At 41.9% G+C, this 20,649-nt stretch overlaps 1 protein-coding gene across 1 annotated transcript in view; it reads right to left on the reverse strand.

The window, feature by feature from the left end:
- LOC149440764 (uncharacterized) overlaps window positions 1-20,160 on the reverse strand; it is a 43,789-nt gene extending 23,629 nt beyond the window's left edge. The window contains exons 1-3 of the mRNA XM_089658168.1: window positions 19,874-20,160; window positions 17,045-17,398; window positions 9,354-9,683 (exon numbers count right to left, since the gene is read on the reverse strand). Of these exons, the coding sequence (XP_089514294.1) occupies window positions 9,354-9,683; window positions 17,045-17,398; window positions 19,874-19,955 (766 nt within the window). The 5' untranslated portion in view covers window positions 19,956-20,160. The remainder of the gene's footprint in view (window positions 1-9,353; window positions 9,684-17,044; window positions 17,399-19,873) is intronic.
- Window positions 20,161-20,649: the final 489 nt, after the last annotated feature.

Below are 20,649 nucleotides of genomic sequence, written 5' to 3' on the forward strand. Positions count from 1 at the left end.
AAGTTATTATACTGTCTCAAACCTGATCTGAAGTCAGGGGTTCATGATGGTCTTTGGTGTATGAAAGAATGGGGTCTGTAAGGCACATGTGGGGTGTGAAGCAAGGTCACTACAAAAAGGTAACTCAACAAGACAAGTGGAGGGGAAATGCAGTTGCTAGTAAATGAAACTTATGCAAAGTGAAAAGCAGCCAATTATGAAGCATGGTACCTGGCATGGTTGAGGGTTCTCTCGGTAGTGAGACGGTCGGTGATCCATCTTCCTGCCTAGTGGTCAGTTCACTAAAGGTATTGGGACTGAACCCATGTTATGGGGACCCATAGTTTAGCCACATAGTACGGGAAAGCTAAAGGAGTTAAGTGAAAGCATGCATGAGGTCCACACTAGGTGCATGGCAAGACCCCATTCTGTCTCTGGGAGTGGGGTGGCGGAGGAACTCTAGACTGGTGGAGGGGGCACGGGCTGAGCAGTGGCTCTCCTAAATGCAGCATCAACAAGAAAGGTGTGCAGTGACACACAGAGGAACTCTTTACATTTTCTCCTGCACACAGCGTATGGCTCATCTCTAAATCGGGGAACCACCATGATGATTGACATTCATATGAACACGGTCCCCATCTGATCTTGGGCATTGATGAGCTCACATGCACGTAAAAGGTACCCGCATGTGGAAAGCGAAGTGACCCACCCACAGCCTCTTGATGGCATAAAAAGAGAAGATTTCTGCACAAAACCTGGGGATCTAAGGCAGCGCACTAGACAACACTGGATTTGCTGGTATGGGGAGCATGTATTTTTAAGACCACTCAACCCTCAAGGTCAGAGGGAGGGGGGGGGGAGTGTGGAGTAACGTATAACTTTTAGAAACGATTGAAGTTTTCACTGGCTACAGATATCAGGGTACCGGTGAACAAGCAGATATGTGCAGCTTCAGACATAAACAGGGACCAACCTATCCACTGAAAAAGTGCACTCTCAAATGATTGCTAGTGAGATATGAGTATTGCCAACAAGTAATTATATCATGGCTACCAACAATGGGCCACCATTCTTCTCACTGACACCAACAATGTGGCACTATTCCTCACACTAACATTAGTAATGGGACACTATGACACCAATGATGGGGCACTATTCCTACCACTGACATTAGTAATGGACCACTATTCCTCCCACTAACACCAACAATGGAGCCATTATTCCTTCCACTTACACCAATGATGATGCACTATTTCTCCCACTGATACCAATGATGATGTACTATTCCTCCCACAGACACCAATGGTAATGCACTATTCTTTTCACTGACACCAAAAATGTGGCACATTTCCTCCCACTTACACCAATGATGGGGCATTTTCTACTCCCGCTGCCCATAGTCAGGTCCATAAATCCTGAAGAACAGGAAAGCTCTTGGATGGGCTAAACCACCACTGGATTCCTTTTCCAGGAATTGCACCAGTGAAATATATTATTCTAATTTTTCCAAACTGGACCTCCATTATGAAGGTTGTGGAGAATAAAGATAAAGCCTGGCCATGCATCAAGGTTTGTGGACTAATTTTTTTTTACTCCAGCTTTATGGACACTTTTATATTGCATTTGCCAGAGAAATGGCCACATTAGCTCAATGATGTCACGTGTATGCCCTCCCTCTTGTGTACGTTTTACGCCTGGGATAGATATATTGAATTGTAATCATTTCTAGGGGGGCCGGATAGTTATTTAAAACACCTAAGTCCATGTCCTGTAAGGTGCTGCAAATTTTTTTGATCATTAGCAGATGCAGACGGGATGAGCATGAGTTTGGCTTGGATTTGGTCTGAACCCATGCTCGGCCAAACCTGGAAGGAAGCTGTCAATGCTGGGCCAATCAGCTGCTACGTACGTTACATGTGTCTAATTTACACATAGACAACCGCAGCTGATTGGCTCTGCACTGACAGTCCTTCTGGGTTCAATGGATAGATAGAGAGATAGAGGTTACATATATAAGAATTATAGCGGAGTGCTAGGCATAGATTAACCACTTCAGACTCACGTACATCACTGAGGCTGAAGGGTTATACCAGGATGATGGGACAGATGTCCGCCTGCTGACCATAGAGATGGCCAAGGGGTAAATCCCCCGTCATTTCTATGGACTAAGAAACAAAAAGCTACAAGTATTTGTCACGTTTGGTTTCGGATGAAACAAACAGGTGATTACTGGCCTGTGAAAAGGGCAGAGGAGAGATCTGGGGTCTAATAGACCCCAGCTCTCTCAGTAAAGAGTACCTGTCACTGCCCATGCTATCATATCCCTTGTGATAACAATAAAGTGAATGAAAAAATTAAAGAGACAATGTAAATATAAAAAGAAAAATAATTAAAATTAAATAAAAAATGTAAAGCGCCTCTTGTCCCCCCCACGCTTGCTTGCATGCAAAGGCGAATGCATATGTAGGTTGCGCACACATATGTACACTGTGATTGCACCACACATGTAAGGTATCGCCCCGAACATTATAGTGAGAGCAATACTTCTAGGGCCAGAACTCCTGTGTAACTCTAAACTGATAACCTGCAAAGGCTTATAAAGTGTCACCTATGGAGATTTTTATGTAACGCAGTTTGGTGCCATTCCACGAACGTGCGTAGTTTTAAAGTGTGACATGTTAGGTATCTATTTACTCTATGTAAGATCATCTTTCATATTTTACCAAACAATTGGGTATTGTTTTATGTTTTGTGCATTAAAATTCACTAAAGTGTACTTTTTTTTTTAAAAAAAGAAGGGTTTTGAAAAAACGCTGCACAAATACCAAGTGACATAAATATATACACAGTATCTCCCAGAAGTGAGTTCACCCCTCCCCTGGACTGTATACAATGTGTATATATACACATACACACACACATATATATATATATACACACACACACACACACACACACACACACACACACACACAGTATCCCAAAAGTGAGTCTCCCCCTCACATTTTTGTAAATATTTGATTCTCTATTTTCATGTGACAACACTGAAGAAATGACACTTTGCTACAATGTGACGTAGTCAGTGTACAGCTTGTATAACATGGAAATTTGCTGTCCCCTCAAAATAACTCAACACACCGCCATTAATGTCTAAACCGCTGGCAACAAAAGTGAGTCCCACCCCTAAGTGACAAGGTCCAAATTGGGCCCAATTAGCCATTTTCCCTCCCCGATGTCATGTCATTCATTCGTGTTACAAGGTCTCAGAATGGGGAGCAGGTGTGTTAAATTTGGTGTTATCGCTCTCAATCTCTCATACTGGTCACTGGAAGTTCAACATGGCACCTCATGGCAAAGAACTAGCTAAGGATCTGAAAAAAAAGAATTGTTGCTCTACATAAAGATGGCCTAGGCCAGTGGTGGGCAACCTTTTTTTTCAACTGAGCCAAATCTCGCCAAAACCACGATTGAAATTTTGAGAGCCACATTTTTAAAACTGAAAATACATAGGATGGTACACTGTTTTTAGTTTCAATAAGTTTTTATAGTAATTCATCCCCCATAGTAATTCATCCCCCATATAGTAATTCATCCCCCATATAGTAATTCATCCCCCATAGTAATTCATCCCCCATAGTAATTCATCCCCCATAGTAATTCATCCCCCCTATAGTAATTCATCCCCCATATTAATTCATCCCCCATATTAATTCATCCCTCATATTAATTCATCCCTCATATAGTAGTAGTAAGTAGCAAGTAGTAAGCCAAGTCCCCCTGTGTCAATTCACTTACCTTTGCTCCGCGCGTTCTTCTCGCCGTGTTCCCGCGCCGTTCCGGTCTTCAGGGCGGACTGTGAGAGGAGCCTAGCTCCTCTCACGTTCGTCACGCTGCCCCGCCTACACACATCCTGACAGCCAATCACTGGCTATCAGGATGTGAGTGGCAGCGAGACTGGCCAATCATTGCATTTGAGCGCGCTGCCCTGGCTGTTTTTTTTTTTGGATCACGCTCCGCGGGCCGGATTAAAAGGTCCGCCGGGCCGTAGTTTGCCCATTGCTGGGCTAGCTGCAGAGTCCTGACTTTTGGGGCGGCCGCCCGAGAGGAGGGAGGGGAGCGGGCGCCCGGCACACAGAAGAGCCGCATTAAAGTGTGTAAAGAGCCGCATGTGGCTCACGAGCCGCGGCTTGCCGACCACTGGCCTAGGCTATAAGAAGATTGTCAAGACCCTGAAACGGAGCTGCAGCACGGTGGCCAAGACCATACAGCGGTTTACCAGGACAGGTTCCACTCAGAACAGGACTCGCCATGGTTGACCAAAGAAATTGAGTGCACGTGTTCAGTGTCATATCCAGAGGTTGTCTTTGGGAAATAGACGTATGAGTGCTGCCAGCATGAATGCAGAGGTTGAAGGGGGGGGGTCAGCCTGTCAGTGCTCAGACCATACGCCGCACACTGCATCAAATTGGTCTGCATGGCTGTCGTCCCAGAAAGAAGCCTCTTCTAAAGATGATGCACAAGAAATCCCGCGAACAGTTTGCTGAAGACAAGCAGACTAAGGACATGGATTACTGGAACCATGTCCTGTGGTCAGATGACACCAAGATCAACTGATTTGGCTCAGATGGTGTCAAGCGTGTGTGGCAGCAACCAAATGAGGAGTACAAAGACAAGTGTGTCTTGCCTACAGTCAAGCATGGTGGGAGTGTCATGGTCTGGGGCTGCATGATAGCTGCCGGCACTGGGGGGCTACAGTTCATGAGGGAACCATGAATGCCAACATGTACTGTGACATACTGAAGCAGAGCATGATCCCCTCCCTTCGGAGACTGGGCCGCAGGGCAGTATTCCAACATGATAACGACACCAAACACACCAAGACCACCACTGCCTTGCTATAGAAGCTGAGGGCAAAGGTGATGGACTGGCCAAGCATGTCTCCAGACCTAAACCCTACTGAGCCTCTGTGGGGCATCCTCAAACGAAAGGTGGAGGAGCGCAAGGTCTCTAACATCCACCAGCTCCGTGATGTCGTCATGGAGGAGTGGAAGAGGACTCCAGTGACAACCTGTGAAGCTCTCCATGCCCTAGAGGGTTAAGGCAGTGCTGGAAAATAATGGCGGCCACACAAAATATTGACACTTTGGGCCCAATTTGCACCTTGTGACAGAGGTGGACTCACTTTTGTTGCCAGCAGTTTAGACATTAATGGCGGTGTGTTGAGTTATTTTGAGGGGACAGCAAATTTACGTTATACAAGCTGTACACTGACTACGTCACATTGTAGCAAAGTGTCATTTCTTCAGTGTTGTCACATGAAAAGATAGAATAATATATTTACAAAAATGTGAGGGGTGGACTCACTTCTGGGAGATAATGTATATATACACACACACACACACACAGATATTGATTAAAATCTTACTTTTCGAAAGGAGTGTACTCATTTATGAAGAGTACTGTGTGTGTGTGTGTGTATATATATACATATACATATACATATACATACACACACAGTTTTGTTCAAAATAATAGCAGTGTGTTGAAAAAAGTGAATAAAGCTCAAAATCCTTCTAATAGCTTTTATTTCCATCCACACAAATGCATTGGGAACACGACACATTCTATTCCAAATCAAAACATGACTTCATGAATATTTGGTTGTAGTCGCACTGTTTCTGAGAACTGCTGTACATCTGTGTTGCATGGAGTCACCCAACTTCTGGCCCCTGTGATCAGGTATTCCAGCCCAGGATGATTGGACCACATTCCACAGTTCTTCTCTATTTCTTGGTTTTGCCTCAGAAACGGCATTTTTGATGTCACCCCACAAGTTTTCTATTGGATGAAGATCCGGGGATTGGGCTGGCCACTCCATAACGTCCATCTTGTTGGTCTGGAACCAAGATGTTGCACGTTTACTGGTGTGTTTGGGGTCGTTGTCTTGTTGGAACATCCATTTCAAGGGCATTTCCTCTGCAGCATAAGGCAGTATGACCTCTTCAAGTATTCTGATGGATTCAAACTGATCCATGATCCCAGGTATGCGATAAATAGGCCCAACACCGTAGTATGAGAAACATCCCCATATCATGATGCTTGCACCACCATGCTTCACTGTCTTCACAGTGTACTGTGGCTTGAATTCAGTGTTTGGGGGTCGTCTGACAAACTGTCTCCGGACACTAGACCCAAAAAGAACAATCTTACTTTCATCAGTCCACAAAATGTTGCGCCATTTCTCTTTAGGCCAGTCAATGTGCTCTTTGGCAAATTGTAACCTCTTCAGCACATGTCTTTTTTCCAACAGTTGGACTTTGCGGGGACTTCTTGCAGATAGCTTGGCTTCACATAGGCGTCTTCTAATTGTAAATGTTCTCACAGGGAACGTCACACCTTCTTTCATCTTCCCGGAGCTGATTGTTGGCTGATTCTGCGCCATTTTGGCTATTCTTCTATCCATTCCAATGGTAGTTTTTCGCTTTCTTCCACGTCTTTTCAGGTTTTGGTTGCCATTTTAAAGCATTTGCGATCATTTTAGCTGAGCAGCCGATCATTCTCTGCACTTCTCTATATGTTTTCCCCTCTCCAATCAACTTTTTAATCAAGGTACGCTGTTCTTCTGAACAATGTCTGGAACGACCCATTTTCCTGAGAATTTCAGAGAGAAATGCACTGTAACCAGCATGTCCAACATTTGCTGCCTTCCTTCCTTAAATAAGGGCAATAATTTCCCCCTGTTTTTCAAAGAATGAATGACCTCACTAATAGAACTCCACACGGCTATTATTTTGAACACGCCCCTCAATGAGTGATTCAATGACACAGAATCAGCAGCATGCATGTCATGACTGTTGGGTCTGTTGGATTTCTATTACTCTACTACACCTGCTAGGAAATTATTTGCCATGTAGAAATATCATTTCCACCGAAAACAGTGATTGATCCAGTTAGTGATGTCTGACGGCTATTATTTTGAACACAACTGTATATATTATATATATTTTGTTTATTATTATTATTATTATTATTATTATTAATAATTTATTTTATTTATTATATGTTTGGTGGTTCTAAGCAATTATCTAACCCCCCCCCCAAAAAAAAATGTTGATCTATACAGTTGCAAGAAAAAGTATGTGAACCCCTTGGGATTATGTGGAGTTTTGCATGAATTGGGCATAAAATGTGCTCTGAACGTCATCTAAGTCACAACAATCGAAGAATACAGTCTGCTGAACATAATACTACACAAACATTAGATGTTGCCATGGTTTAATTGCACATAACATGTAAACATTCACAGTGCAGGGAGGAAAAAGTATGTGAACCTTTGGACTTAATAACTGGTTGACCCTCCTTTGGCAGCAATAACCTCAACCAAACGTTTCCTGTAGTTGCAGATCAGACCTGCACAATGATCTGGAGTCATTTTGGACCACTCCTCTTCACAAAACTGTTTCAGTGTAGCAATATTCTTGGGATGTCTGGTGTGAATCGCTCTCTTAAGGTCATGCCACAGCATTTCAATCGGGTTGAGGTCAGGACTCTGACTGGGCCACTCCAGAAGGCGTATTCTGTGCTGTTGCAGCCATTGTTTTGTTGAATTACTTGTATGCTTTGGGTCATTGTCCTGTTGCATCACCCATCCTCTGCGGAGCTTCAGTTGGCGGACAGATGGTCGTACGTTTTCCTGCAAAATGTCTTGATAAACTCTGGAATTCATTTTCCCATCAATGACAACAATCCGTCCAGGCCCTGAGGCAGCAAAGCAGCCCCAAACCATGATGCTCCCTCCGCCATGTTTCACAGTGGGGATGAGGTTTTGATGTTGGTGTGCTGTGCCTTTTTTTCTCCACACATAGTGTTGTGTGTTCTTCCCAAACAACTCAATCTTGGTTTCATCTGTCCACAGTATATTTTGCCAGTAGTGCTGTGGAACATCCAGGTGCTCTTTTGCAAACTTCAAACGTGCTGCAATCTTCTTTTTGGACAGCAATGGCTTCCTCCGTGGTGTCCTCCCATGTACTCCATTCTTGTTTAATGTTTTCCTTATTGTAGATGTGTCAACAAAAATGTTAGCATGTGCCAGAGATTTCTGTAGGTCTTTAGCTGACACTCTGGGATTCTTCTTTACCTCATGCAGCATTCTGCGCTGTGCTCTTGCAGTCATTTTTACAGGACGACCACGCCTAGGGAGAGTAGCAACAGTGCTAAACTTTCTCCATTTGTAGACAGTCTGTCTTACCGTGGACACATGAACATCAAGGCTTTTGGAGATACTTTTGTAACCCTTTCCAGCTTCATGCAAGTCAACAATTCTTGATCGTAAGTCTTCTGAAAGCTCTTTTCTGCGAGGCATGGTTCACATCAGACAGTGCTTCTTGAAACCAGTAAACCCAAAACAGGTGTGTGTTTTTTAAGGGCAGGACAGCTGTCAGCAACACATCCAATATCACACTGATTGGAGTCAAGGTTGGCTCACTCCTGGCTCCAATTAGCTCTGGGAGAAGTCATTAAGCTAGGGCCTCACATACTTTTTCCTCCCTGCACTGTGAATGTTTACATGTTATGTGCAATTAAACCATGGCAACATCTAATGTTTGTGTAGTATTATGTTCAGCAGACTGTGTTCTTCTATTGTTGTGACTTAGATGACGTTCAGAGCACATTTTATGCCCAATTCATGCAAAACTCCACGTAATCCCAAGGGGTTCACATACTTTTTCTTGTAACTGTACATATATGTGAGAAAGGTCAAAACTGGACCAGAGCTGAAATGGTTACATTTATTCCTCAATAGCCACAAAGACTATAAATCCACTGTGTGTGCACCAAAGGAAACCCAGTTATTGTTTTGTAAAAATTAGCAATGTTGTCATCACTCTGCTATACATAGCCTGTACAAAGAGCAGAGCTGTGGGAGGAACCCAGCAGGCTCTGCCCACTGCAGGCTGCCTGCAGAAAACTACAGGAGGGGGAGGAAACAAGACCAGTCCCCCATAGAGAGAGCAGAGATGTGGGAGGGACCCAGCAGGCCCCACCCACTGCAGGATGCCTTCAGAAAACTACAGGAAGGGGCGGAGACAAGACCAGTCACCCCGCACAAGGAGAGAAAGCAAAGCTGCGGGAGGGACCCAGCAGGCTCCACCTACTACAGGCTTCCTGCAGAAAACTACAGGAGGGGGAGGAGACAAGATCAGTCTCCCTGCACAAGGAGAGAGGGCTGCAGTGAGCGGTCTTTATTACAGGAAGTCTCAGACTGGATTACTGCACAGATCTGGAGGAAATACACAAAGCTCACCGAGATTCAGGAAGAATACACATGACTGATGGATTTAAATAATATTTGCCCATCCCGGTGTTCAGCTTACCTTCTACTATTAGAGTAACACTGACATTCTGGTCAGGGCTGAAGGACTCATGTGTGACAACACAATGATACGTGTCTCCATTCTCCTCTGGGCCGGAGGGTGCCACCACCAGCAGGCTGCTCACATTGTAGGACCCATCGCTGTTCTCCTCTGGCTTAGTTTGACAAGATGGTTTTTCCAATAAAGACGAAGTATTGTAATGCCTGCTGTGCTTCCTCCATTGGATCTTCACCGTTTTGGGGTAGAATTTGCTGACTTCACAAATAACAGAATCCTTCCTTCCAGGTTCAATGGCAAGTTTAGCTGTAGAGATCGTGATGTTCGGCTTCCCTGAAACGGTCAAAATTTCTGTAATTTATAGCTCTCCAAGTATTTTGTAGATCTTAAAGTGTGACTAAAGGAAAAACTTTTAAATTTTTTTATTCTATTCTATTGCTTTTTTCATTTCTAATCCATTCTGTTAGAGTTTATTCTATTCTAATTTTGGAAGACAGTTATATTTTATTTTATTCTATTTCTTTTTTAATCTTTTCTATTATTTTTTATTCCATTCTAATCTATTATATTCGAATTTCAGAAGACAGTACTTTCTATTTTATGTGTAATTTATAGCTATCCAAGTATTCTGTAGATCTTAAAGTGTAACTAAAGGCAAAACGTTTTACGTTTTTCTATTTTATTCTATTGCTTTTTTCATTTCTAACCCATTCTATTCAAGTTTATTCTATTCTAATTTCGGAAGACAGTTCTATTCTATTTTATTCTATTCTATTGCTTTTTTCATTTCTAATCCATTCTATTCGAGTTTATTCTATTCTAATTTTGGAAGACAGTTATATTTTATTTTATTCTATTTTATTGTTATTTTTCTATTCTATTTTTTTTAGTCTATTCTATTATTTTCTATTTCATTCTAATCTATTCTATTAGAACTTCAGAAGACAGTTCTTTCTATTTTATTTGTAATTTATAGCTATCCAAGTATTTTGTAGATCTTAAAGTGGAACTAAAGACAAAACTTTTATGTTTTGGGCATAGTGGAGATGGATTAGAACCCCTGTCAGCGCCCCGTTAGGGAGATTCACCCCATTTGTCCTGTTTATCATTTTAATTGAAAACCAAAGTAAAAAAAAAAATCACCACATTTGGGGTTTTCCCCAGAACAGATAGGGGAAATCTTGCAATGGGGACACTAGTTCTGTTAATAACCTGGAATTCCCACACTTTGAAGGGATTTCTTCTCACTTCCTATTTTGGCTGTGTGACAGGAAGTAAAAGGAAATCTCCCCAATGGGACACCGATGCCAAAAACAAATATGACAAGAGTTATAACCCATACCTCCCAACTTTCTGACATGGGAATGAGGGACACCTATAAGCAAAAGTATGTAGGCTTAGGACACACCCCCTGCCACGCCCCATTAAAGGAGAATTGTACAAAAATAGATTTGTGAAACCCACAGATACTATTCCTTTATGTTGGCTTTTGAAATGTATAAATGCAACAATTTAGAAATTGGGTGAAAGGTTTATTCATAAGACACACACCCCCTGCCACGCCCTCCTTACAAGGAAAATTAATTCACAAAAATTTTTTTTTTTTTTTTTACCACTACTATTCCTTTATATTGTGTTTTGAAATTTACAAATGCAACCATTTAGAAATGGGAGGAAAGATTTAAAGTGGTTTCAAAGGCTTAAGGTTTTTTTCATTGCATGAAGGTAAAAAAAAAAAAACCTTCTGTATGCAGCAACCTCCACAGCGCCCCCCCCCCCCCCCCCCAACAGCTGAGCCCCCTCACAATCCAGCGATGTCTCTAGGGACTCTCATTCCTAATTGGCTGAGGCAGTGAATCTCAACCAGTGAGCCAATCAGGAGAGGGAGGGGGTGGGGCCAAGCCATGGCTCTGTGTGTGGATGGACACGCAGAGCCGTGGCTTGGGAGTGCATCTGCTTAGGTGTCCCCATAAGCAAGCGATTTGCTATGGGGGCAGCCAATGGGAGTGAGGAGTCAGGAGCTCTGGTGGGGGACCTGAGAAGATGAGCAGGTAAGTTTAACATTTTTATATTAAAAAAAGAAAGAAAAGAAAGCAATACTTTAGTATCACTTTAACACTGTGAAACACTTTTGATAGACAAATTGCATTTTTAATGCAGGTATATACTGTATAGCAGACCAAAATGAGGGACAAATGAGGAGGAAAGAGGGACAAAGGGACTTGTTCCAAATGAGGGACAGCCCCTCAAAATCAGGGACAGTTGGGATGTATAATCCTCTATTCAAAATGAGAAAATAAAATTGTAGTCCGGACAGTTTTACCCCCTTCCTGTCCAGGCCAATTTTCAGTTTTCAGCACTATCACACTTTGAATGACAATTGCGCGGTCATGCAACGCTGCACCCACATGAACTTTTTAGCATTTTTTTGAGACAGATAAAGCTTTATTTTGGTGGTATTTATTCACCACTGGGATTTTTCTTTTTTGCTATGTAAATTAAAAGGTCCAAAAATTTTGAAAAAAAAGTGTTTTTCTTATAAAATTTAGCAAATAAATAATATTTCATTATAAATCTTGGACAAAATTTATTCCGTTATATTTTTAGTAAAAAAAAATAACCCAAATTAGTTTATAACCAAAAATTATAATTTTTAAACTTTTTTTTACATTTTTATATTATTTGTGGGTTGTTTATTTTTTTTTTTACATACTATCACCCTAGCAGTACAGTGTCACCATGGTTACACTGTACTACTTGTAGGGGGTGATGAAGATTTTTTTTTTGTTTTTTACACTGATTGCTTTTACACCCATAAAGGCTGTAAAAGCAATCATTTCTCCTTTTCTCTGGCTGCATTCTTGCAGCCACTGAGAACTATTGAGTGAGCTGTGATTGGTCACAGCTTGTCATGTGATCATTCACAGATTTCACACGTAGTAAGCAGTGATAGTCCTGCATGTGATCACTGATTGGCCAATCAGTGATCACATGCTCGGGACCTCACAAAGAGGTCCCATCCGATGATCGGTGTTCCACTGTGTCCAGAGGACACAGCGGGCACCAGATCGCGGTGCTGCGCACTCCAAGGAAGTGCGCACAAGCAGGGGGTGGGGAGGCAGTTTATAAACCAGCACCCGACCCTGCACTGCCACCGTCCGGCCGTTTATATACAATGGCCAGACGGGAGGTGGTTAAAGCCCATCTCCTGGCACAACAGCAAAAGAAAATAAACAACAACAAAAAACAAAAAACACCCCTTTGAAATTAGAATAGAATAATCTCGAATGGATTATAATAGAAAAAAACAATACAATAGAATAAAAATAGAAAGAACTGTCTTCTGAAATTCGAATAGAAAATAATAGAATAGACTAAAAAAATAGAATAGAATGAAATAAAATAGAATATAACTGACTTCCAATATTAGAATAGAATAAACTTGAATAGAATGGATTAGAACAGAAATAAAGCAATATAATAAAACAGAAAGATTATAACTGTTTTCCGAAATTAGAATAGAATAAACTCAAATAGAATAGACTAGAATAGAAAAAAAATAGAATAGAATAAAATTCTGAAATTCAAATAGATTAGAATGGAATAGAAAAGAATAGAATAGGCTAAAAAATAGAATAGAATAAAATAGAATAGAAAGAATATACCCGTCTTCCGAAATTCTAATAGAATACATTTGAATGTCAATTCGAATGCCGTTTTTTAATTTGGTTGAATTGAATTACAATAGAATCGAATTAGAAAATTAAACGAATTCCGAAAACTAATTTAATAAAACAAAATTACTTAAATAACGAATTAAAACAAAACCGAAACAAGTTTTTTTTGTTCTGCACACTACTAATATCCATATGTGGAGTTCAGCTTTAAGGCCGGGGGGCGGCAGGAGAGGCTGTATGAATGTAGCCTCCATCCATGCCTCTGGCCGCAGTCACACGCTTACCCCCACCATGTACCATACAGGATTGATAGCCCTGTACTGTACTTGATGATGCCGAGGTTCCTCCCACAGACTGGAGCTTCAGGGAGAGGAGGACAGCACCACGGAATCTGCTGAAGCAGATAGTCAGGTACAGGGGCGGACTGACCATTTGGAAACTCGGGCTCTGCCCGAGGGCCCAGGGTCAGTAGGGGGCACCATGAGATGCCCCTGGTACCTTTTTCATAGGCTTTTTTGAGTTTGGGCAAGGACACAGGGGCCCCATGATCCCCTATTGCCTGGGGGCCCCCTTGAGTTGTCAGTCTGCCCCTGGTCAGGTAAGTAATACAGTATCTTCTGGAACCCCCTAAAAACTTAACAAGCATTTAACCCATGTAGGGGAGATGGGGTCACTACAAGGGTTTTTTTTGGGGGTTTTTTTATTGTGCCCCTGGAGTTGGACTTTAAATATTCCTGTTTTAAATAACAATTGCAGGCATTTATGAGGTCTTAACTGGCCATGGTGCCTTAAGATTTTATGAGCATGAGATGTGTCTTCTTTACTTGCTGGGGGAGATTTAGCATTGAGGACCCCAAAAAATGTAGGCGGCAAATTATATGGCAAAACATTGAGAGGGGGTTTAAAACTTGAGTATATACAATGCATCCAGAAAGTATTCCCAGCGCTTAACTTTTGTCACATTTTGTTATGTTACAGCCTTATTCCAAAATCGATTAAACTCATTTTTTTCCTCAACATTCTACAAACAATACCCCATAATGACAACGTGAAAGAAGCTCTTTTTAAAATCTTTGCAATTTATTAAAAATAGAAAACAAAAAAAACCCATGTACATAAGTATTCACAGCCTCTGCCATGACACTCAGAATTGAGCTCTGGTGCATCCTGTTCCCACTGATCATCCTTGAGATGTTTCCACATCTTGATTGGAGTCCACCTGTGGGACATTCAGTGGATTGGAGTCCACCTGTGGGACATTCAGTGGATTGGAGTCCACCTGTGGGACATTCAGTGGATTGGAGTCCACCTGTGGGACATTCAGTGGATTGGAGTCCACCTGTGGGACATTCAGTGGATTGGAGTCCACCTGTGGGACATTCAGTGGATTGGAGTCCACCTGTGGGACATTCAGTTGATTGGACATGATTAGGAAAGGCATAAAGCTGTCTATATAAGGTCCCACAGGTAACAGTGCATGTCAGAGCACAAACCAAGCCATGAAGTCCAAGGACTTGTCCGTAGACCTCCAAGACAGGATTGTATCAAGGCACAGATCTGGGGAAGGGTACAGAAACATTTCTGCAGAATTGAAGGACCCAATGAGCACAGTGGCCTCCATCATCCATAAATGGAAGAAGTTTGGAACCACCAGGAATCTTCTTAGAGCCAGCCTCCCAGCCAAAATGAGCAATCGAGGAAGAAGGGCCTTAGCCAGGGAGGTAACCAAGCACCTGATGGTCACTGTGAAAGAGTCCCGGCATTTCTCTGTGGAGAGAGGAGAACCTTCTAGAAGAACAACCATCTCTGCAGCACTCCACCAATCAGGCCTGTATGGTAGAGTGGCCAGACGGAAGCCACTTCTCAGTAAAAGGCAAATGGCAGCCCGCATGGAGTTTGCCAAAAGGCACCTGAGGGACTCTCAGACCATGAGAAACAAAACTCTCTGGTCTGATGAAACAAAGATTGAACTCTTTGGCCTGAATTCCAAGTGTCATATCTGGAGGAAACCAGGCACCGCTCACCACCTGGCCAATACCATCCCTACAGTGAAGCATGGTGGTGGCAGCATCATGCTGTGGGGATGTTTTTCAGTGGCAGGAACTGGGAGACGAGTCAGGATCGAAGGAAAGATGTATGTAGCAATGTACAGAGACATCCTTGATGAAAACTTGTTCCAGAGCACTCTGGACCTTAGACTGGGGCGACGGTTCATCTTTCAACAGGACAACGACCCTAAGCACACAGCCCACATAACAAAGGAACAGTGAATGTCCTGGAGTGGCCCAGCCAAAGCCCAGACTTAAACCCGATTGAACATCTCTGGAGAGATCTGAAAATGGCTGTGCACCGACGCTCCCCATCCAACCTGATGGAGCTTGAGAGGTACTGCAAAGAAGAATGGGAGAAATTGCCCAAAAATAGGTGTGCCAAGCGTATAGCATCATACTCCAAACGACTTGGGGCTGGAATTGGTGCTAAAGGGGCTTCAACAAAGTACTGAGCAAAGGCTGGGAATACTTATGTACATGGGGGTTTTTTTTTCATTTTTTATTTTTAATAGATTGCACAGATTTCAAAACTAACTTATTTCACGTTGTCATTATGGGGTATTGTTTGTAGAATGTGGAGGAAAAAAATGAATTTAATCCATTTTGGAATAAAACTGTAACATAACAAAATGTGGCAAAAGTTAAGCGCTGGGAATACTTTCTGGATGCTCTGTATATGACATGGAGCAAAGGGGACAGGAGTGCAGTCAGTCAACCGTAAACTGAAACATAGATCTAAACTCAGAAAAATAAATTTAAAAATAAATACATAAAATTTGGGCAGACTCTTAATTTTTCTGCCAACACTCAATCTTCTATCCAATTATGTTAATATTGAAGACATTATGCATTTTCAGAAGTTCCTTTAACCGCTTCCCGACCGGCCGTTGTATATAAACGGCCAGACGGTGGCAGTGCAGGGTCAGGTGGCCGTTTATAAACGGCCTCCCCGCACCCTGCTTGTGCGCGCTCCCTGGGAGCGTGCAGCACCGCGATCCGGTGCCCCGCGATCCGGTACAAGGCGATCCGGTACCGCGATCCGGTACAAGGCTATTCACAACAGCCTTGTACCATGTGACAAGCTGTGACCAATCACAGCTCACTCAGTATTTCTCAATAACTGCAAGAATGCAGCCAGAGAGAAAGAGAACGGATTGCTTTTACATCCTATATGGGTGTAAAAGCAATCAGTGTAAAAAAAAAAAAAAAATCTTCATCACCCCCCACAAGTAGTACAGTGTCACCATGGTGACACTATACTGCTAGGGTGACAGTATGTAGACAAAAAAATAAAAATAAAAAATAGTAATATAAAAAAATATAATAAAAAAAAATTATAATTTTTGGTTATAAACTAATTTGGATTTTTTTTTTACTAAAAAGATAATGGAATAAATTTTGGCCAAGATTTATGATGAAATATTATTTATTTGCAAAATTTAAAAAAAAAACACTTTTTTTCAAAATTTGTGGACTTTATCATTTACATAGCAAAAAAAAGAAAAATCCCAGTGGTGAATAAATACCACCAAAATAAAGCTTTATCTGTCTCAAAAAAATGGTAAAAAATTCATTTGGGTACAGTGTTGCATGACCGCGCAATTGTCAAAACGTGATAGCGCTGAAAGCTGAAAATTGCCCTGGTCAGGAAGGGGGTAAAAGTGTCCAGTCTGGAAGTGGTTAAAGGGGAATATATGAACTTTTGGACCATTCTCCCTTCAGGCTGCCATTGGCAATTCCTCCCTTTGAAAATGCTAGCTAACTGGCTGATCTAATGGCTTTATTGCTATATTTTTTTTCTGGGGGGGGGGGGTTGGGTTTTATCTTTTTTTATTTTTTTTATACTGACTGGGAAGTCCCCCTGATTGTCAGGAGATTAGTATTTCAGAAGCAGGTCAGCTGTGCCCGCTGCCATATTACATTGTATCTGTACTTTTTTGGATTTTGCAGTGTAAATGTCACTTACCTAATACGGTGACAGTGCTTTTAGCTGATGCATAATGAGGAAAGATAAAAATTGTGCAGGTATATTCTCCCCCATCATTTCCCTGCACATGGTGTAAGGTGAGGCTGGCGTTTCCTCTTTTGAGTTCTTTCTCGTCTATTAAAGATCCGGGTCTTTCCTGTGTATGATTGAGATTTGAATATGTAGATACAATCTGCTCACTTCCATTTGGTAATATTTTGCTCCAGCGGACAGCCACAGCGGACACATTCAGATCCAGATCCTGGTTAGCAGGTTTAGCCAGAACACACGGGATTGTAACATTCTGCCCCAGACAGGCTTCTATAGGCGATCGAATTTCCTCTGTTGGTAGTTCTAAACAATAAAACAAAGTGTATAACTGACATACAAATCCTTACAATCCAGCTGCCCCTTCGTATTGATATAATACACCAATCAGGGCAGTTCTGGGATGTCTCAGTCTTGGCCCACAAGTGGCCCTAAGGTAGGGTGGCCAGACGTCCCTGGTTTCTGGAGTCCCTGGAAAAAAGGTCACCAATTTCATCCCCAGTTAACAGATTGTGTCCCCATTTTCATATTATATTACGTGGTCATATTATATAACGTGGTCATATTATATAACGTGGTCATATTATACAACATGGTCATATTATACAACGTGGTCATATTATGTAACGTGGTCATATTATGTAACGTGGTCATATTATATTGCGCGTTCATATTATATAACGTGGTCATATTATATAACTTGGTCATATTATATAATGTGGTCATGTTATATTACGTGGTCATATTATATAATGTGGTCATAATATATTACGTGGTCATATTATATAACGTGGTCATATTATGTAACGTGGTCATATTATGTAACGTGGTCATATTATATTACGTGGTCATATTATGTAACGCGGTCATATTATGTAACGCGGTCATATTATGTAATGTGGTCATATTATATAACGTGGTCATATTATGTAACGTGGTCATATTATATTACGTGGTCTTCCCAGTGGATACAAATGGAGAAACAGAAAAAGGGCGCACCGACCTAGTGCATTATCGTGTAAAATAATTTATTAAAGAAACAAAATAGGTATCATACTCACAATGGACATAATAACACAGGCATGTCAAACTGAACAAGATGTATGATCCAAACAACATCTGAGTCCATACGATGGAACCCTGGATGACCAACTGGCTAACGCGTTTAGAGGACACAACCTCTTCCTCAGAGTCAACCAGGGTCCAGGGTCATCCAGGGTTCCATCGTATGGACTCAGATGTTGTTTGGATCATACATCTTGTTCAGTTTGAGATGACTGTGTTTTTATGTCCATTGTGAGTATGATACTTATTTTTGTTTCTTTAATAAATTATTTTAAACGATAATGCACTAGGTCGGTGCGCCCTTTTTCTGTTTCTCCATTTGTATCCAGTGTATTTGGACCACCCCGGTCTGTTGAGGGCAGCAAGCAGTGCATATTCCAGAAAATTCCAGTACATTCCTATTGGGTCTACTGAGTCCTTTCCTAGCGCAGGAGAAAGGTGTTTGTTGTGTTGGTCTTCCCAGTCCCTCCCTTATAAAGCTTTGTTATCGGAGGTAAGAATGTGGACCATTCACATTGTACAGTTATGTGACCATACATGCTTCGTTTTTTTAATCCATTCGCTCTGTGATTCGATCAAAATGATGAAATCCCAAAAAAAAAACCAAATCAAAATGAGGTGACCAGCCAGATGAATTATTGACCGTTTTTTTTTATCAGGCAACACTAAGATACTTTGTTCATGAAAACGATTATATTTATATAAGTTCCGATCTTATTTTAGCTATCAATCGAAATCTCCTTCCCCGTGTGTGACATATCAATTGAATGGGTTTCCAATTACAGATCAATTATTCCGAGCGGAAGAGACTGATGTGAAAATAAATGGATTATTTATCGAACCGTGCGTGGCCACCATAAAGGAGGTTGTACAATAAGATTGTATAGTGTATGGCCAGCTTCACGGTGGCCATACGCACCTATACATTATTATACAGGATTTCTATAGAGCCAACAGTTTGCTCAGCACTTTACAATATAAGGGAGACAATACAATTACAATACATTTCAGTACAGAACAGGGGCGGACTGACAGCTCATGGGGCCCCCGGGCAATAGGGGATCATGGGGCCCCTGTGTCCTCGCCCACACTCAAACCACACCCAAAAAAGCCTATGAAAGGTACCAGGGGCATCTCATGGGGCCCCCTACTGACCCTAGGCCCTCGGGCAGTGCCCGAGTGCCCAAATGTTCAGTCCGCCCCTGGGTACAGAAGGAATAGGAGGGCCCGGCTCGTGGAGCTTACAATCTAAAGGAAGGGGGAGGGGATAGCTGCGGAGGATGATTTCGCAGAGGTGATTCTAGTACAGTTCTTAGGTGGAGGAGGGGTAGGCTTCCCTGAATAAATTCCTTTTCAAGGATCGCCCAAAGGCAGATAGGGTGGGAGCTGACCGGACATTAAAGAAAAAAGTTTAAGAAAAATAATAGGTGTCTGAATGCCTGCCAGCCGCTGGTCCACCACCCTCTGAAAAGCGATCTGCCACAGATTGCTTTTCAACGTTCCATAAGCACTAACACCTATCTAAAAAAAACAAGCCTAATAGAAGAAATCACCTAAACAATTCATTCACTTGCTATCAGATCAGGCAGATGCTTGCACTACAAAGCTGACTGTAGATCTAAAGAAGATTGTACAATCAGATTGTGTAGTGTATGGCCAGCCTGGTGGCCCATGGTGACCGCACTCTAACAATCAGAGACAGATTACACATTGTACCTCTTGGACTCTCTTGGAGGGAGCAGGTTGCCAATATTAATCCTAGAGCAATCACGTCTCTTAACGTCTCTGCAGATCTCATCCTGCTGAAAGCGTTTTGCCGAGCTCAGCTATAGACCGACCCGCCACCACGATGACTGGAGGTCGATCAGGAAGTGCAATATCATCCTACTTTTATTTCCTCGTTTAAGAAAATGTACAAGGATTGGACAACAGACAGCAAATGAAATTCAGATGAGTGGCAAAGATTACACTCCCTCAGGGGTGTCAAACTGGTGGCCCTCCATCTGTTGCGAAACTAGTCCCATCATGCCTCTGCCTTTGGAAATCACGCTTGTAGCTGTCAATCTTGCAATGCCTCATGAGACTTGTAGTTTTGGAGGGCAGCCAGTGTGACACCTGTGTGTCTATCTATATATATATATATATATATATATATATATATATATATATATATATATATATATATATATATATACACACACACACAATAAATAATATTTTATTATTTTATAGATATAGCGGGACTGCGACATTCTGACACTGGGGGGGGGGGGCTGACTTGGTGTCACTGACATCCCCAGTGACACCAATACAGTGATCAGTGCTATAATAAAAAGCACTTAAAAAACATAAACGTGCAGCGCTGTTAAAACCAATAAATAAATACATATATAGACATGTAAGAAAGTGCACACAAATATATAACGTGACACTGTGCATCTATGTATGTGCCACTAGAACAGTGGTTCTTAACCTTTTTGGAGGTACTGAAC

Source organism: Staurois parvus, unplaced genomic scaffold, assembly GCF_062004578.1.
Source record: "Staurois parvus isolate SC_StPar_1 unplaced genomic scaffold, SC_StPar_1.0 ptg001054l, whole genome shotgun sequence".
Classification (NCBI taxonomy): Eukaryota; Metazoa; Chordata; class Amphibia; order Anura; family Ranidae; genus Staurois; species Staurois parvus.